The sequence below is a fragment of the Vigna unguiculata genome, chromosome 1 (genome assembly GCF_037176805.1).
Source record: "Vigna unguiculata cultivar grain cowpea cultivar isolate G323 ecotype 2 chromosome 1, ASM3717680v1, whole genome shotgun sequence".
Taxonomy (NCBI): domain Eukaryota; kingdom Viridiplantae; phylum Streptophyta; class Magnoliopsida; order Fabales; family Fabaceae; genus Vigna; species Vigna unguiculata.
In genome coordinates, this window is record NC_140792.1 from 38309303 (window position 1) to 38325523 (window position 16221).

Below are 16221 nucleotides of genomic sequence, written 5' to 3' on the forward strand. Positions count from 1 at the left end.
AGAAAGTTTTTACTTTTCTCCGTCACTGTAATATATTTCCTTGGATTAAAGTCTTTCTTAATAAATGCAAAATAAAAAGCAAGAACTGTAAATTAATCAACATTCCTAATTCGTGAATGTATATATTAACTTAGTTTAAAGAAATAACTGATTACTAATCACACTCATGGAAGAACTTTAGAAAAAAAGATGATTGTTTCTTGAAAAGTAATTCTCCCCACACATATGCTCCAGTGATTATTCTTTATGTTGCTTTTCGCACTCTTTTCTTGTTTACTTTATGTTATCTTTTGAAATCATTTGATCTCGTACTCTAGAAATGAGAGACATGCGTGTAAAGCGTTGAATATAATAAATTAAAAAGAAGTGTATGCATCAATATATATATATATATATATATATATATATACATGAATTTGTCCTAATTTAATTCATCATTTTAAATTTTAAAGTTATAATAATCTTAAATACTTAAAAAAAATATTATTCATAACGACTTTATCAAATTGAAATAATATTTACTCTGATAAAAGATATACGAGATTTGCATAAGCATACATAGAATAAAGAGAAAATTACATTTACTTGACACAGAGGTTATTTGATAATGCTGAATTAGATCTCAGTATCCTCTATTTTACATAATAATTTTCGCAATAGTTATTAATAACATTATAAGTAATTTTGTGGCAGTTAAATGGTTTATTTTTTCATTTACAAAAAATATGTAAATGTAATATGCTAAGTTTCATACTTTTTTGTTAACTTTTTATTATAATATGTAACTTCTAAATAAAGTAAAAGAAAGGAATATCATTTCATTAAAAAAAGTGAACTTATGTATATTTATAAACTAAAATGAATATTAAGTGTCATTTTCTATTATCAGATATATAAAAATATGAGTATTTAATTTAATATTATAGAACTAGATGAAAGAAAGCAAGTACAAATAGAGACCATGATGAGTGTAGGACTTAGGTTGAGTTCGGTAAACCCCTTCATCTATTTTGGTGTTGTTGAAGCTGCGTGTGATTGCGGTTAGTAACACTTGCTCCATGCTCTTTTGTTTATTTATTTTGGTCAAAACCTCAATTGGATTATTTTTTTTAATGATGTAAATTTGTTCTAATAATATATACTTATGGTAATACAATAATCATTGTCAATTGGTTTAATCAATCTTCTAAGCTTAAATTCTCAAAATGGGAACAAAACGGTTCTTTCCTAACCCTTATTCTATCTACATATGTGGAAGCTATATAATTATAGCAACTATTCTTAACCACCTTACCAAACCATTCCAACATTTGAAAGAAACAATCTTCATCACTTTATCACAACACTTTAATGATTTACGATTTTAGGAAGTGTATGGATAAATTTCTTCAATTAACAGCGTCAATCCAAAATCTCAAAATTAAAATTTATTTTTTAAATCAAAATTCTAATATAAAATTATTATATTTTTTTGTTATAAAGACTGCGCAAAATTTTTAAACAAATTAACTAAAATATAATAAAATTAGGTAGGTAACAATATCGTTTTCTGTATATTTTTTATAAAAAATATAACGGAAAAATAAGTTGTGAGGGAAAAATTAAAATAGCTCGAGTTTTATACCAATGTATACTATAGATTACCATGGATGACGAAAACTGTCGTCTAAAGTAATGGAACCATATTTTTAAGATTTTAAACAAAAAAAGATTATGTTTCTTTTGGTTATAATTTAACCTTTTTTTTTTCTGTAAACAAAACACGAAAGTGATTACAATGATTGAGGATGATGACATGTGGTGGGACTCATGCTTCTGATACAAACTAACATACAATACTAATTCAAACAAAAGTCAATCTTAATAATCTTTTGTTGTTTATTATTTCGACTTGTTTAATGTGTGCAGGATTTGTTTGAAGCAGGTTATGAATGCGATTAATGAGTAGTTGAGAAGAAACCAGAAAAAAATAAAGAAAAAAGGAGAAACATTTTTTATAAATTTATTATTAGACATGTTGTATTTAATGTGGCAGATTATGGTTGGTGAAGCAATGTTCTTAATTTTTCTGGTGAAGAATGTTGAGAAAGCTAGATACATGTAGGTTATGTATCAGAAACCAAACGAAGTAGATTGTATATACCCAAACTCAAGTGATTTAGGTCACCAAAACTCTAATCTTATCATGAGTTGACACCAGGCAACAAAATTCAACACTGCACAAAAGCAGTTATGGCAACCGAACTTTGCAAAACCAAAACTTTATAAATAAATAATAACTAACCTACAATTAGGTTTAATATGGAGGATTAGTCTTCCCTAACATTGCAAATCAATGATGATTTTTTTAAATGCCCTCATTTAATATTAACCCCACATAGAACACGATGGTCAATGAAACAAATCTTAGAGGAAAAATAAATAAATATATATAATTTTGGATAATTTTGTTATCTTTTTCAAATTAAAATTGATTCTTTTAATCTTACAATTTGAGAACATCTTTAGTCTACTTATTCAAATCTCATAAAGATAAGTAGTTTAAAGAAGTAAGCATGTAATAAAAAAAATATTATTCACGTAAGTAAAAATTTTAACATCATATTTTTAGTATAAAAATATCCAAAAAGAGGTCATGGTTGAAGATAACGTTTTATTTTCTATAAGAATGGGAAAGAAAAACATTATATTTTTGTACTGCTTTGTTTATTATGTTTAAGTTAACTTCTAAGTTGTATTAAGATGCAAACTTGTTTAAATAAGTATTTTTTATTATTACATGAAAATATTTTACTTTTAAGCAATAATTTTTTATGGGTTAAATATGTTTTTGATCCCTCAAGTTTCAATGAATTTTGTAATTAGTTCATTTTCGAAATTTTATACCAATTTAGTCTTTCATTTTTATAAATGCGTCGATTTAGTCATTCTTATCAAACTTGTTAAATTTATTTGACATTTTAAACGCATTTTATGATAATATTTGAGTTAACATTAAAGTGAAAATGTGTCAAACGGTGTAAACAATTCAAATACTATCATGAGATGCGCTTGAAACGTCATGTAAACATAACAAAATTTGGTTAAGATAACTAAATTCACGCATTTAAAAAAATGAAAAACTAAATTGATCAAAGATTTTGAAAAGAGATTAATTTCAAATTTCACTACAACTTAAGGGATCAAAAACATATTTAACCATTTTTTTAGTGTTCTACACTTCCTAAATAAATAAAAGATGATATACTTGAATGTCACATAGATAGCATAAGAGACACTTTAGTAAAACTTGGTTTTAAAAGAGAGCTTGTTGATGATTTTTATTATCTTTTTGTATGAATACTTGTGAAACTTTCATAAAATAGTAACTTTGACTATTTTTCTACCGTTAACAACAGTAAATATATATATATAGAGAGAGAAAAATCTTTATCCATATATTTTAACTTTGACGATTTTTCACATCAATTACTTGTATTTCATCCTTTAACTTATTTTTTATTTTTTTCCATTTAACCCTCAAATGAAAGTAGTTGATGTTAGTATAAAGTATTCTCCTCCATCTATTCTTGAATATTATAGATATTTTTGGATTATTTGATTTGAAATTTAACAAATATAAAAAAATGCCTAGAGTGCATTAAATGTATTTAATATGCATTTCACCAACTAGCGTCATCATCCATACGATCATAATTTATTTGTTTGGCTTTAGTTGGCAGGTTCTTATGCTCACGGTGTCTCTTTTTAATCATCATCGATCCAAAATTTGTTTTAATTTATGCAAATGATATTTTTCTTTTTATAAAGAACTACAAACAAACATAAGAATAATATTAAATATTTGATAGTCATAAATATGTTTAACTTTACGTAGATTATTTTTTCATTCTATGCATGAACAATATATCATGTCACGAAATATCTATATAATTTTCGTTTAGTGATGAATTTTTAAAAGTTAATTCTGCACCTTCAAATATGTTTATTAATATTTTTTTTAAATAAGAGCTTTAATTATTTTTGTTTAAAAACACACTTAAGTAACTTTCCATAAATTTCTTTGCCTTCATGTTTTTTTAGCAAAGATGATTTTTGTGACGAATTACTTATAACTAGATTAGCTTAATTGCATTTTTTTCCTGACATTTAGCGTTTGATTTTGGTTTCGGATTTCAACTATTGAAAATTCTATAATCTTTCCTATGTTTTACAATTAGGCTTTGTTGTTATGTTACACCACACATTTAAGATTCAAGAGAAGTAAGTATGACATGATCGGTAAACATAATATAATATAATATAAGATTAAATATATTTTTTATTCCTCAAGTTTTAATAAATTTTGGAATTAATTAATTTTTGAAATTTTATATCAATTTAGTCTTTTATTTTTAGAAATGCGTGAATTTAGTTATTTTTATCAAATTTTATTAAATTTATTTGACATTTTAAACGCATTTTATGATAATATTTGAGTTAACATTGAAGCGAAAATGTGTCAAACAGTGTAAACAATTCAAATACTATTATGAAATGCGTTTGAAACATCATATAAACTTAACAAAATTTGGTAAAAAAAAACTAAATTCACGTATTTTTAAAGATAACTAATTTCAAATTTTACTGAAACTAAAGATAAAAACCCGTAAAAAACAAATTTCCTGCACAAGTTATTAACGAAATAAAATAAACCATAAGTCCTCAAAAAAATCTTCCTCTTTCCAATTTTTCCTTTACCAAATTCACATGTTAAAACTTATCATTAATTGTGGCAAAAAATGATTTAATGTAATTTAAAAAGATACAGAATTGAAATAAAAATTTTAAAGCATGAGAAATCAAGCTGAATAATATATAAAAGATAAATGACGCTTTTAGTAATTTAATCAATAAATGATTAATTTTATAAAAATATATTAATACAGGGAAATTAAAGTCTGAGGTCCCTTCACGTAAACGTAAAGATTTAAATTTTATAAGAACCCATTAAAATATGTTGTTAGGATATAAAATTTAAGATTTCAAAAAATGAAATCCTAAATCATAAAAATTAAAAAAAAAATATTTGTCTGTCTTAAGATTATATACTTTTTATAGTAATAAAATAAACTATTCATGAAAGTGTCTTATTAAAATAAAAAAGTTAAATATGTTATATATGTTTTTATCCCTTAATTTTATGTGAAATTTAGAAATAATCTATCTATTAAACTTTAAATTAATTTATTTTCTCAATTTTGAAAATGTGTGTATTTAGTTATTTTAACCATTATTTTTAAGTTTATTTGAAGTTTTAAACGCATTTCAGCGTATTTGAGTTATTTACATAATTTAACTCATTTTTACTTCAATGTTTACATGTTTAACCTAAACAAAAATTGCAAAATGCATAAAAAATTAATGTGACACAATTAAACTTACAAAAAATTAGATAATACTCATTGTAATAAAAGTAACTTAATTCTTACTTTCTTTAATTTATTTTAAAAACTTAATTAAAATATACCATATATATCATTTAATTATAATTTCTCACTTATAATAATTTAATTATATTAAGAGGGCGCGTTTCCATCGAATTTAAACTATCTTTTAATATAGAGCTTCATTATTATTCCGTAATAATACATATTTATTTCTTATTTGAATTCATAAATAGTCGTCGTGTTAAGAAGAAAAAGTCTAATTATATAAAATAATCTATATCGTTATTCAATTGCAAAAGACGATGTATAACAAGTTATTAATTTGTAGACGTTTAGTTACTCATTTAATCTTTATAGTCATTGAAGTTTAACATTTTGTTTCTTATATTTTAAAATTATTTATTTTAATTCTTACCCATATCGTTTTAATTTTTTTTATTTCCTACAAATGTAATTTAATTTTTTTTTATCACCTAAACTGATAACAACAAAACAATGCTAAAAATAGTATATACAAATAATAAATAATATTAATCAGTATAAAGATTAAAGTAAAGGTGGTCTTTATATAACTGATAAACTGAATAATTAAACTATTTTAGTATAAATTATCTTAAAAATAACTATTTTATAATTAATTAATAAATTTTAAAATTAACCAACATTTACAAGCAATTAAACCCGAAACTCTACCTATCTGTGCTTTGATTATTTCCCGTCGTTCCTGGTCTGATATCAGGCATCGTATCAATGGCAAATCAGTCAAGCTTCAGCGGTCGCAGTGGAGTTCGAGTAGTGGTTACCGGCGACCGCGCCACCGGAAAATCGAGCCTGATAGCTGCCATCGCGACGGAGTCATTTGCCGAGTCCATTACGCCGGTTATTCCGCCCACTCTATTGCCCCCTGATTTGTTCCCCGATAAGGTTCCGCTTACCGTCATTGATACATCTTCCAGGTCCTCCTTCTTCTCTTTCAGTTCCGTAACTTTCCAAAATTAATTCCACGCATTAGTTTCATCGATTTTTTTTTTTTTTGTCGACGCAATCCGTATTTTACGAAATAATTGATCAATTAAAGGCGCGATAGCTGAATCGCATTTTTTTACTGAACTTCGTTCGTTCTACGTTATGCATGTTATTTCTATCTTATTCGCCGTGATCCCTCTAGATTTGAAGTGTTTGATTATGCTCCGAATGAACGCGCGTTTTTGTTGTGTGTAGCTTGGACAAACAAAGCAAGCGTAACGAAGAGTTGAAAAGAGCTAATGTTGTGGTTTTAACCTATGCTTGCAACGACACGGCTTCGTTTTCTCGGTTGAGTTCTTACTGGTTCCCGGAACTGCATAAGTTGGAGGTTGGTGGCTTTTTCCATTTTTCAACGAGGAACGAAGTACGAGTGGTAAACAAATAGTGATAATTTGTTTATTGTTGTTGATTTTTTTGGTGATGCATTGATGTAGGTGAAGGTGCCTGTAATTGTGGTTGGTTGCAAGCTGGATCTTAGGGATGAAAGCCAGCAAGTGAGCTTGGAGCGCCTCATGACACAGCTACTGCAACAGTTCAAGGAAATTGTCACATGCATTGAGTGCTCTGCTGCTACGCAATACCAGGTATTTTACTTCTCTGCATTATTTGTTCCTGGTGATGCTGAATTATTCATAGACATTTTATCCTGTATATAAGAAAACAGGATTCTATCTTATTTTCTTGCTCAAATATCGGTCGATGCTACTATAGATTGTATCACGTCCATTCGTTACAATTTACAGCAGTATATTGTAAATAAATATAGTTTCTATTGCATTTCCCTTGTGCTAAAATAAAAGCTATGTTTTATTGAAGTCTACTAATTCATCAAATACAAATAGTGCAAAAGACGGAAAAAAAAATCCAGCTAAATGAGTTCTCATTTCTCCTTTAGATCCATTACCATGTCTGGATAAGCTTTTCTAGAAGCTCTTGTAAGAGAAAAAAAAAATTAAAAGGAAAAATGAAATAAGTTTTCCTTATAAACTAAAATTAGTTTGTGTATAAATTAAAATCAACATTTTGGAAAAGTTAAATGATTTTAGCTTCTACAAAGAGCTGATTTTAACTTGTACACAAACATTTTAGTTCATGTGATAAGCTTATTTCATTTTTTTTCTCTTATTTTCTTTTTCCTACAAATGTTTATGGGAAAACTTTATCGAATATAGCTTAACTCAAGTGTAAAGTAAGAAATTCACGAGTCTATGTAATATTGCAGTTAATTTATATATAAGGACACGATCTTGATAATATTGTCATCATTGTTTGCAAAATATAAGTGCCTGAATTTAATGTTAATTCTAATATTTCAGGTCCCTGAAGTTTTTTATTTTGCTCAAAAAGCGGTACTGCATCCAGTAGATCCATTGTATAATATTGAAAGTCAAGCTTTAACAGATCGATGTGTTAGGGCATTGAGAAGAATATTTGTTCTTTGTGATCGTGACATGGATGAAGCCCTCAATGAAGCAGAACTAAATGATTTTCAGGTTATTGTTGTATTTATATTTTTTTTTTCAAATTTCCTCTTTTGCGTTTGAATATTTATTATTTTCATTGTGGCCATTTATTCAAAGCATGCAAATATACCAACAGGTTAGATGTTTCAATGTACCATTGCAATCATCTGAAATAGCTGGAATCAAATCAGTTGTACAGCAGAAAGTACCAGAAGGGGTCAACTCACTTGGTCTTACTTTTCCAGGATTTGTTTGTGTTCATAATATGTTCCTCAAAAAAGGGCGTCCAGAGACATTATGGGCTGTTCTAAGAAACTTTGGATATGATAATAATTTGAAACTGAAGGATGATTTCCTTCCTGTTCCGGCCAAGCGTGCTTTGGATCAGGTGACACAGTTTCTTTGTTATATTACTGTCAAAATTCCACCTTTATGTCTACCTGACTGTGGTTTAAATTGAAGAGGCTGAAGTAGCGATACAACAAATTGACCGTACATTATTCAGTATTGGTATTAACAATAATAGAAAATACGTGTGGTTGTTGAATTTGGAAGAGTAGAATTTTACATTTAGGTTACACTTATTTGTTGACTGCAATTTCAGCTATTCACAGGTAGGTTTTGCATATACTAGTTGTGAAAACGCATGCCTCCGGGATTGGTGAATTGCAGAAGTGAAGTATGGATTTTAAATTTGCTCTTAAAAATGACCATTATATGTTGAGACATTGTTATTGTCCAGATCTTTCCTTATCTGCCAGCATTCCTCTTGTATACATATGGCTATTTAGAATTTTGGATTTGCAATTAGTTTGTTGTTGTTAATATAGCATTCTCCCAATTTTTCTTTATATTTGGTTTTTAATGTTATAGCTCACATATTAAGAAATACAATTGCTTCAATTGCTTTACTCATATATGTACTAGAATTATTTTTATTTTCCTAATTATGCCGCTTATCTCTTTTATATGTTATCTCAGTTGCTCACTCCATTTCTTTTTAGGTGTTAGATTTTTGGAGAATTTGTTTCTATTTATTGGTCACTTGTTAAGTTCAAGATCACATTAATTACTCTGAAACTCTTTCTACCATTACCTCTCTCATTTTTTTATAGGTGTGTAGAATAATTAAGGATTGGTAAAGATGAGGGTATATTTGAGAAAATAGTAATTACTGTTTTGTTGAACTTAAAAGTTAGGTAAAATGGAACTGAGGGGATGCTTTTATTCCATGTTGCTTGATACTGAGATGGAGAGAGATGATGATATTTGTTGCTATTGATTTTATGATACATTTTTGTTGAGTCAAATGGTTTATGAAGACGAAAAAGACACAGCATGATAATATGCATTTTTTTCCCAATTAGTGCATTTCCTGACATTGTATAGGTCATCAATTCATCACCAATTGTTGTGAAGTTATTTTAATTTTCTTGTTAAAATTTAAAATGGTACGAAGTATTAACTTTTGTACAACATAATCTTACAGAGTGTGGAGCTGACAGGTGAAGCTGTAGAGTTTCTAAATGGTATCTTTCGACTGTTAGATTCAGATAAAGTATGTAGTAATGGTTTTCTTATCACTTTCTTGATTTCTATTATGCGTTTCGACCCCCTTCACTCTGTGTTCTTTTTAGGTGGTATTCCAAATCTAATATACATTTTCTCTATTTACTTCTTTGAACCTTGATACTCTCCAGGATCGAGCCCTACGGCCTGCTGAAATTGATAAGTTATTTTGTACTGCTCCAGAAAGGTGAGTTTGCTAACCCCCTCATCCTAAACTTTCTCTGTATAGAAAAATAAAAGGTGAACTCATCTTTTGATTGTCCCTTCTATAACCCGCATCTCATTAATGTCATATTTAGTCTGCATAACTAAATTACTTTTTCTTATTGTGGATGTATAACTCTAGATTTGGTTGACTAAATTTTTAAGATAAGTTATAGGTGCAACAAAACTGAGTAATCATTGCTAAGAGAAGATAATATCCTTTATAAATAGGCTCACTGAGAATTAGTAGACTTGTTTCCTGCAAATGTTCAGGTTAAGTCTTAAATGACCTGCCTCTTGTTATCCCTTTATAGGTATTGGTTATAGATTTTGTGCAATTCCGCAAGTAAGATGTGACTGATGATGTTGTCTTATGCTTAACAATTTTAAAAAATTCCACATTATATGAAGATATGACATGAGGGGATTAAATAAAAACGTTCTGAATAATACTTATATGATTATATAAGATTTGTTCCTTATTTCTATAATAATAATAGAAACTTATGTAATAAGTTTATAATTTTATAGGTTTTAAAAAATCATTGTATTTATCCTTGTTAATATTGTGTTGGAAACATGTCAAAATTATGTTAGAGACAAAAAATTTCTTTTGACTTAGAAACCTGATCAATACGTACGTGGTGTATAACTATTGTACACGTCTTGGTGTCTGATAAATGCTGGACACAGAAATACATCATTTGAGAGATATGTCCGAGCTTCATAGGTTTGCTTTAAAGATATGTATGTCATTTGATAGAAACCAAGTTTGGCATATCAAAAAGCTTAGAAATGTAATTAGGGTGCCAATTACACAAAATTTTTTATAAACACTTTTAGAAACAGAAAATAATAACTAATCCCAATAGTTGAAATCAACTTAAGCATCTTAGCTTTGGGGAAGTCAGATGAGAAAACTTCTATAAAACTTAAGTGCATAAGTTGATTTTAGCTTATGAGAAAAGTTCACTTCATTTGATATTTTTATTTTCTTCTCTTATAAGTGTTTAAAAAGAAGTTCATCCAGACATTATCTAGACTAATTGAAGCAATCAGTATATTGGAGACATCACTAAAATTCAGGATATTCTGTGTTTGACAATAATTCTCTGTTTAAAAGATTGCTTTGACTACTCCTTGCCAAAAAGTCTATGTTTGTGCAGCACGAAACACCTATTTATTTCTGCGTTATGAGAGCTCAAAAAATAGATGTTTTTTTCACAATCCTATAAAAGACAGTGTTACCTTTGGAAAAATTACTATTTTACAATTTTTCAGCTGAAGCATATCTGATAGTAGTATTGATTTTTAATTTTATCTACTGTTCAAAGGGGGTATGTACTTTGTATATTATTCACTTTGTTTCCTATTTCAATTGTGATACTCTTGAAATTATTATAGTTAGTTTTTCCACTTGATGTCGTCCATCTTAGGTTTGGTACATGGTTGTGATTGCAGTCCTTGGAATGATGCGCTGTATAAGGATTCTGCTGAGATGAATGACATGGGTTACATATCCCTTAATGGATTCCAATCACAGGTGGGGATAATATATACTGTTGTTTATTCTTCAGAATGAGTTAGTTATTGATATATCTCTTGAATTGTATGATGCAGTGGGCCCTTATGACATTACTTGATCCACCATGTAGCCTGGCTAATTTGATTTACATTGGATATAGTGGTAATCCTGAGGCAGCTCTCCGTGTTACTCGCAGAAGAGCAGTAGATCGCAAGAAGCAATCAACAGAAAGGAATGTGTTCCAATGCTATGTTTTTGGTTCTAAAAGTTCTGGGAAGTCTGCTCTGTTGGATTCATTATTGGGAAGGTGTGCTTCTGAACCAATCACCATAGTCAGCGTGTCTTTAAATATATTTTGATCCATGAGTTAGTGAATTTCATTCTCTCCTACTGTTTATATCTGTTTTCCTTCTAAGAAACAATTAGCTCCATTTTCACAGGCCGTTCTCAAACAATTATACACCATCAACAGTTGAAAGGTTTGCCGTAAATGCCATTGAATTGATTGGGGTGAGTATCATGATGTCACAACATTACCGTTATTTAAATGATTTTGAAAAATGATATTGTCCTTATCTCATGCTTTGCTAGTAAATATAGGAGTCACATAGATGTTGTGGGGGAAATTGGGTACAATATGCAGTCTATTTTCTCATGATCCCAGTGTTTGCTTCTGCTATACAGGGAGCCAGAAAAACTCTTGTGTTGCGGGAGATACCAGAGAGTAACGTATCAAATGTTTTGTCAAATAAGGACTATTTGGCAGCATGTGATGTTGCTGTTTTTGTGTATGACAGGTACGGTGCGAAGTGTGTTTGTGTGATCATGCTTTGGGACATTTAAATTATTAGATTGGTGTTTCACACCGTGTTTTTCTGTAATCAGCATATTTATGAGCAGTAAATTAAAATGATGCATTGAAGAGATGTTGGTATCGAGTGTATTTATGCATAAACTAACTACCTAAATTTGTTTTGTGCAATATTGCTTGCATTGACATCTGGTTCTTGCTTAGATCCCTTGAATATCTGCCTTTCATGGTATATTACCCTATTAGCTATCGATATGAATGTTATTTACTAATTAGAAACAGACGGTAAATTATCAAAACATATTTCATTAAAATCCCACATGCCCCCTTTTTGTTCTCTCACTCTCGTGGCTTACATTCACCTTCTCTCTTCCACTCTCCCTACCATCTTTCTGGAGTTTCCAGCTTCTTACCCTGTTTGTAGGCTGGGTCTTTGTCCATCTTGTCTATTTAACTTATATTCTTTTGTTTGTGCTTTTATACTCAACTTCTATGAATCACTCGAAAGAATTATTGTTGATCTGATCATTTGAGGTATAATGATGCCACAATATAAATCCCCACCACTCTAACAAAATATGAAAACCAATATGATTTAGAGGAGAGATCGAGTTATTTCCAAAGTAACTCTAACAAAATTGCTCCTCATCCTTAATTTTCATTTCTCTTAATCTAATGGTCTTAAGAGTTACTTATGAGAACCATTTGATTAGGAGGAAATGAAAAGTGTAGATGAGGAGTGACTCTTTAAAGTTACTCTAGCAGTAGCTTGATCAAGAGTTACTCCCTATTCAAACTTCTTATTTCTTAATCTAATGGTTATGAGTAGTTGCTTGTTAGAGCCATTAGGAGTAACATGATCCATCCTCTCTCTCTCTCGATATGTCTGTGTGTGTGCATGCCAACATATCATATTTAGAATATAAACTTAGACGCCAGCCTTTTAGCCACTTGATGCATTTGCTTGGAGGGAATCCAGAAAGTAACACCATCTTTCTGGAAGGAATCGTAATAATTTTCTGAGTTTATCAGTGGGCTGGTATCATGGAGAGTGGAAGACAGAGATGGTGGGTGGGAGAATTGAGGTGGGGAAAGAGAGGCGCTCATTGATTGACAAAGATGGCTCATATTATGGATGAATATATCTTGTGATGCAAATTTATTCCGAGTCCATTTGTACACATGCTATATTTAAAGCAGGAACCAAAAACTCACTTCATTGTTTATGTTTTTAGGCAAGGCTCTTTTCTCAAGTCAAAAGTTCATGTTAGACTATAAAAAAATTGATCTTAGATACTTTTATTAGTACCACCATAGATTTTGAGGTTCTGCTACACGTCTATTCTTAGGTGGAATTTTCCTTAATTTGACTAACCTAGTGCAACTCGTAGTTGCATATTTGATTGTTTATTTTTGGATTACGCTGCTGTATCTTGGTTTTGTACTTTCTTTTTCTTTTTTTTCCAGCTCAGATGAACTTTCATGGAGGAAATCCAGAGATTTGCTTGAGAAGGTTGCTAGACAAGGAGATCTAACCGGTTATAGAGTTCCTTGTCTCCTTATTGCTGCTAAGGATGATTTAACGCCATACCCAAGGGCAGTACAAGATTCAGTAAAGGTATTGCATATCAATTCAGTGTTATGACATAATTGAATGTGTTATCGTTATGTATTATTTCATAGTTAAACCTTCGAGTTTAGGATGCTACTACCATCCATTTAATTTTGCTACAGGTTACTCAGGAATTGGGAATAGAGGCATCTATTCACGTAAGTATGAAATTAGGCGATTCAAGTAACGTGTACAATAAGATTGTCCATGCTGCTGAGCACCCTCATTTAAGCATTCCTGAAACTGAGATTGGCAAGAAAAGAAAACAATACCATCGGCTTCTTCAGCACTCTCTTGTATTTGCCTCAGGTATGTTTTTCTTGGCTACCTTCCACTACTAGAACTTGCTGCATGGGTCATAAAGCCATAGATCACAAGTTTTCAAAAGTATCTGTTTTTGTATTGTTCAATTGTTGATTTTTAAATAACTGTCTGTCTTGAATATACAGTTGGGACTGCAATGGCATTTGTTGGTTTGGCAGCATGTCGTGCATATGCAGTGAAGAAGAATTCTTCTGGTTAGTCATCAAGAAACTTTATACTTACCCAACTGACTTAAATTAACTGTTGAATTCGTGTTCAATATTGGGCACACTAATCTTACTGGCTAACCTCAAGTTATATTTTATGTATAGTATTACTAATTTCATTTATTTTTATTGCTAGAACGGCTTCTTATATAGCTAACTGAACATGGTTTTGGTTCTTTTTTCCAAATTGATTTTTATTGTGTATATTTCATGGTTAAATTACTTTGATTTGATGTAATTATTGATCTCTCTCTTTTGGAGTTTGTTTGGAATTAAATATTTCATGTACCTATTTTATTTTTCAAATATGAAATAATTTAATTTTGAAACCTTTTTTTGACTTAAGTACGTGTGAAGTTCGGTGAAAAATTGTAACATTTAATTTATTTTCAATTGTTTGGTTGACAATCATACTTAGTAAAATTAATAAATCACCAATTCATTTTAATTTATTTAACGTGTCCAAGTTGCTTGTGAATTAACTAAAGAAGGATCCTATACATTCTATAGTTTAGCTAAAACTATAAAATACGATCAAAAGGAAAATTTTGAAATTATTATAAGAAACTTATACGGTTAATTTAAATAAATAAGTACAGGAGTATATTATATTTAAAATGAGCGAGCAAATTGAATAAAATTAAAAACAATAATTAATTTGAGGGTACAGGTAATAGAGATTTGGAATGAAAAACTAGTGCAAAAAAATAAAACTCTTATTTTGATAAAGCTAATTTTAAAAGTAAATAACGTAAATAAAAAATGAAATAGTTAAAAAAGAACACTTTAAAAAAAATGAAAAGGTACAATGTTAACATTTACAATATTGGAGACTCAATAAGAATCCAAATTCTTATTTATTTATACATGTCTAATACGTAGAACTTGGGTTAGGACGGATATTTCCAAGAACTATGATACTTAAATTAGCTTACTGTCAGTATTTAGATGTGATCGTGAAAATTTATTTGATGATAGGCTCTTCTAATTTATTTTTTCTACAGTATTTTATTGTAAGTGAATCTTCTACTATATCGTTTTTATTTGTATTTCAATTTTTTTACAATTTTCAAAAACAATTAAATATCAATTAAATGATATTACAATCTTGCAAACAAAAGAATTTATAATTAAATAAAATTAATATTATAAAAATTAACGTAATTATTATAGTTAAATTTCAATCTGATATTTTTAGATGAATAAAGAATATAAGTCTTTTTTGTGGTAATTACGATTTTTAGTCTTTTTCTAATATTTTAATAGTACTGCATCAGAATATGAACATACTCATATTAAAAAATAATTTTTTACTTTTAATATTCAATATCTTAATTTTAAGATTCTTCTCTACATATTTCAATCAAAATTACTTATAATATCTGAGTTTTAAATTTAGTATTTCACTAACATTTTATATTAAAACTGCTGCCACAACACACACACACACACACATATATATATATATATATATATATATATATATATATATATATATATATATATATAATCAATGTTTTATATTAATTATTTTTTTCAATTCAGTCTCATTTTTTTTAAACGAAGTAATTTTGTCTTTTCCTAAATAGAGACCAAATTTAATTGGAGTGACCAAATTAACTTTTATATAAATGTTTAATGATATTTTTATTAAATATTTTTTGTTTAGAATTACAATGAATTTAAAATTAAAACGAAAATGTTAAGAATGAGAACTAACACTATTGTTTTAAAATGTTAAGAGGTTAAAGAGTGGAGAGTAACGCCATTACTTGATGTGATTATATAATTTTTAACCTTTTAGTCATCATTTTTAATATTTTTGTTCTAATTTTAAAGTAAGTGTAACCATAAACCAAAAATATTTAATAAAAATGTGAATTTTAATAAAAACTCAATATAACATTTATATAAATATTAAATTTGAGCTCAATTCAAAATTATTCAATTTTTTTAAAAGTTGGAACTATTGAACAAAATTAACGAATATATGGACTAAATTGAATATTAAAAATTAATCATGACATGTGGCACATTGTCAGATTGACATGT

General features: G+C 28.6%; 1 protein-coding gene across 1 annotated transcript; it reads left to right on the plus strand.

The window, feature by feature from the left end:
• The first annotated feature begins 6119 nt into the window (after positions 1 to 6119).
• LOC114192304 (mitochondrial Rho GTPase 2-like) lies at positions 6120 to 14446 on the plus strand. The gene is made up of 14 exons (XM_028081995.2): positions 6120 to 6385; positions 6651 to 6783; positions 6890 to 7039; positions 7772 to 7948; positions 8055 to 8306; positions 9408 to 9476; positions 9619 to 9674; positions 11153 to 11234; positions 11312 to 11523; positions 11657 to 11726; positions 11901 to 12013; positions 13495 to 13645; positions 13762 to 13948; positions 14089 to 14446. Exons 1-14 carry the CDS (start codon positions 6180 to 6182, stop codon positions 14160 to 14162), a joined length of 1932 nt encoding a protein of 643 aa, XP_027937796.1. The 5' UTR covers positions 6120 to 6179; the 3' UTR covers positions 14163 to 14446.
• Positions 14447 to 16221: the final 1775 nt, after the last annotated feature.

Bases quoted from the DNA above. Each gene is read 5' to 3' on its own strand.
- LOC114192304 (XM_028081995.2), top strand. From the start codon at position 6,180: ATGGCAAATCAGTCAAGCTTCAGCGGTCGCAGTGGAGTTCGAGTAGTG. The intron at 6,386-6,650 runs GTCCTCCTTCTT...TGTTGTGTGTAG, and splicing joins GTCATTGATACATCTTCCAG to CTTGGACAAACAAAGCAAGC. The intron at 11,727-11,900 runs GTGAGTATCATG...TCTGCTATACAG, and splicing joins ATGCCATTGAATTGATTGGG to GGAGCCAGAAAAACTCTTGT.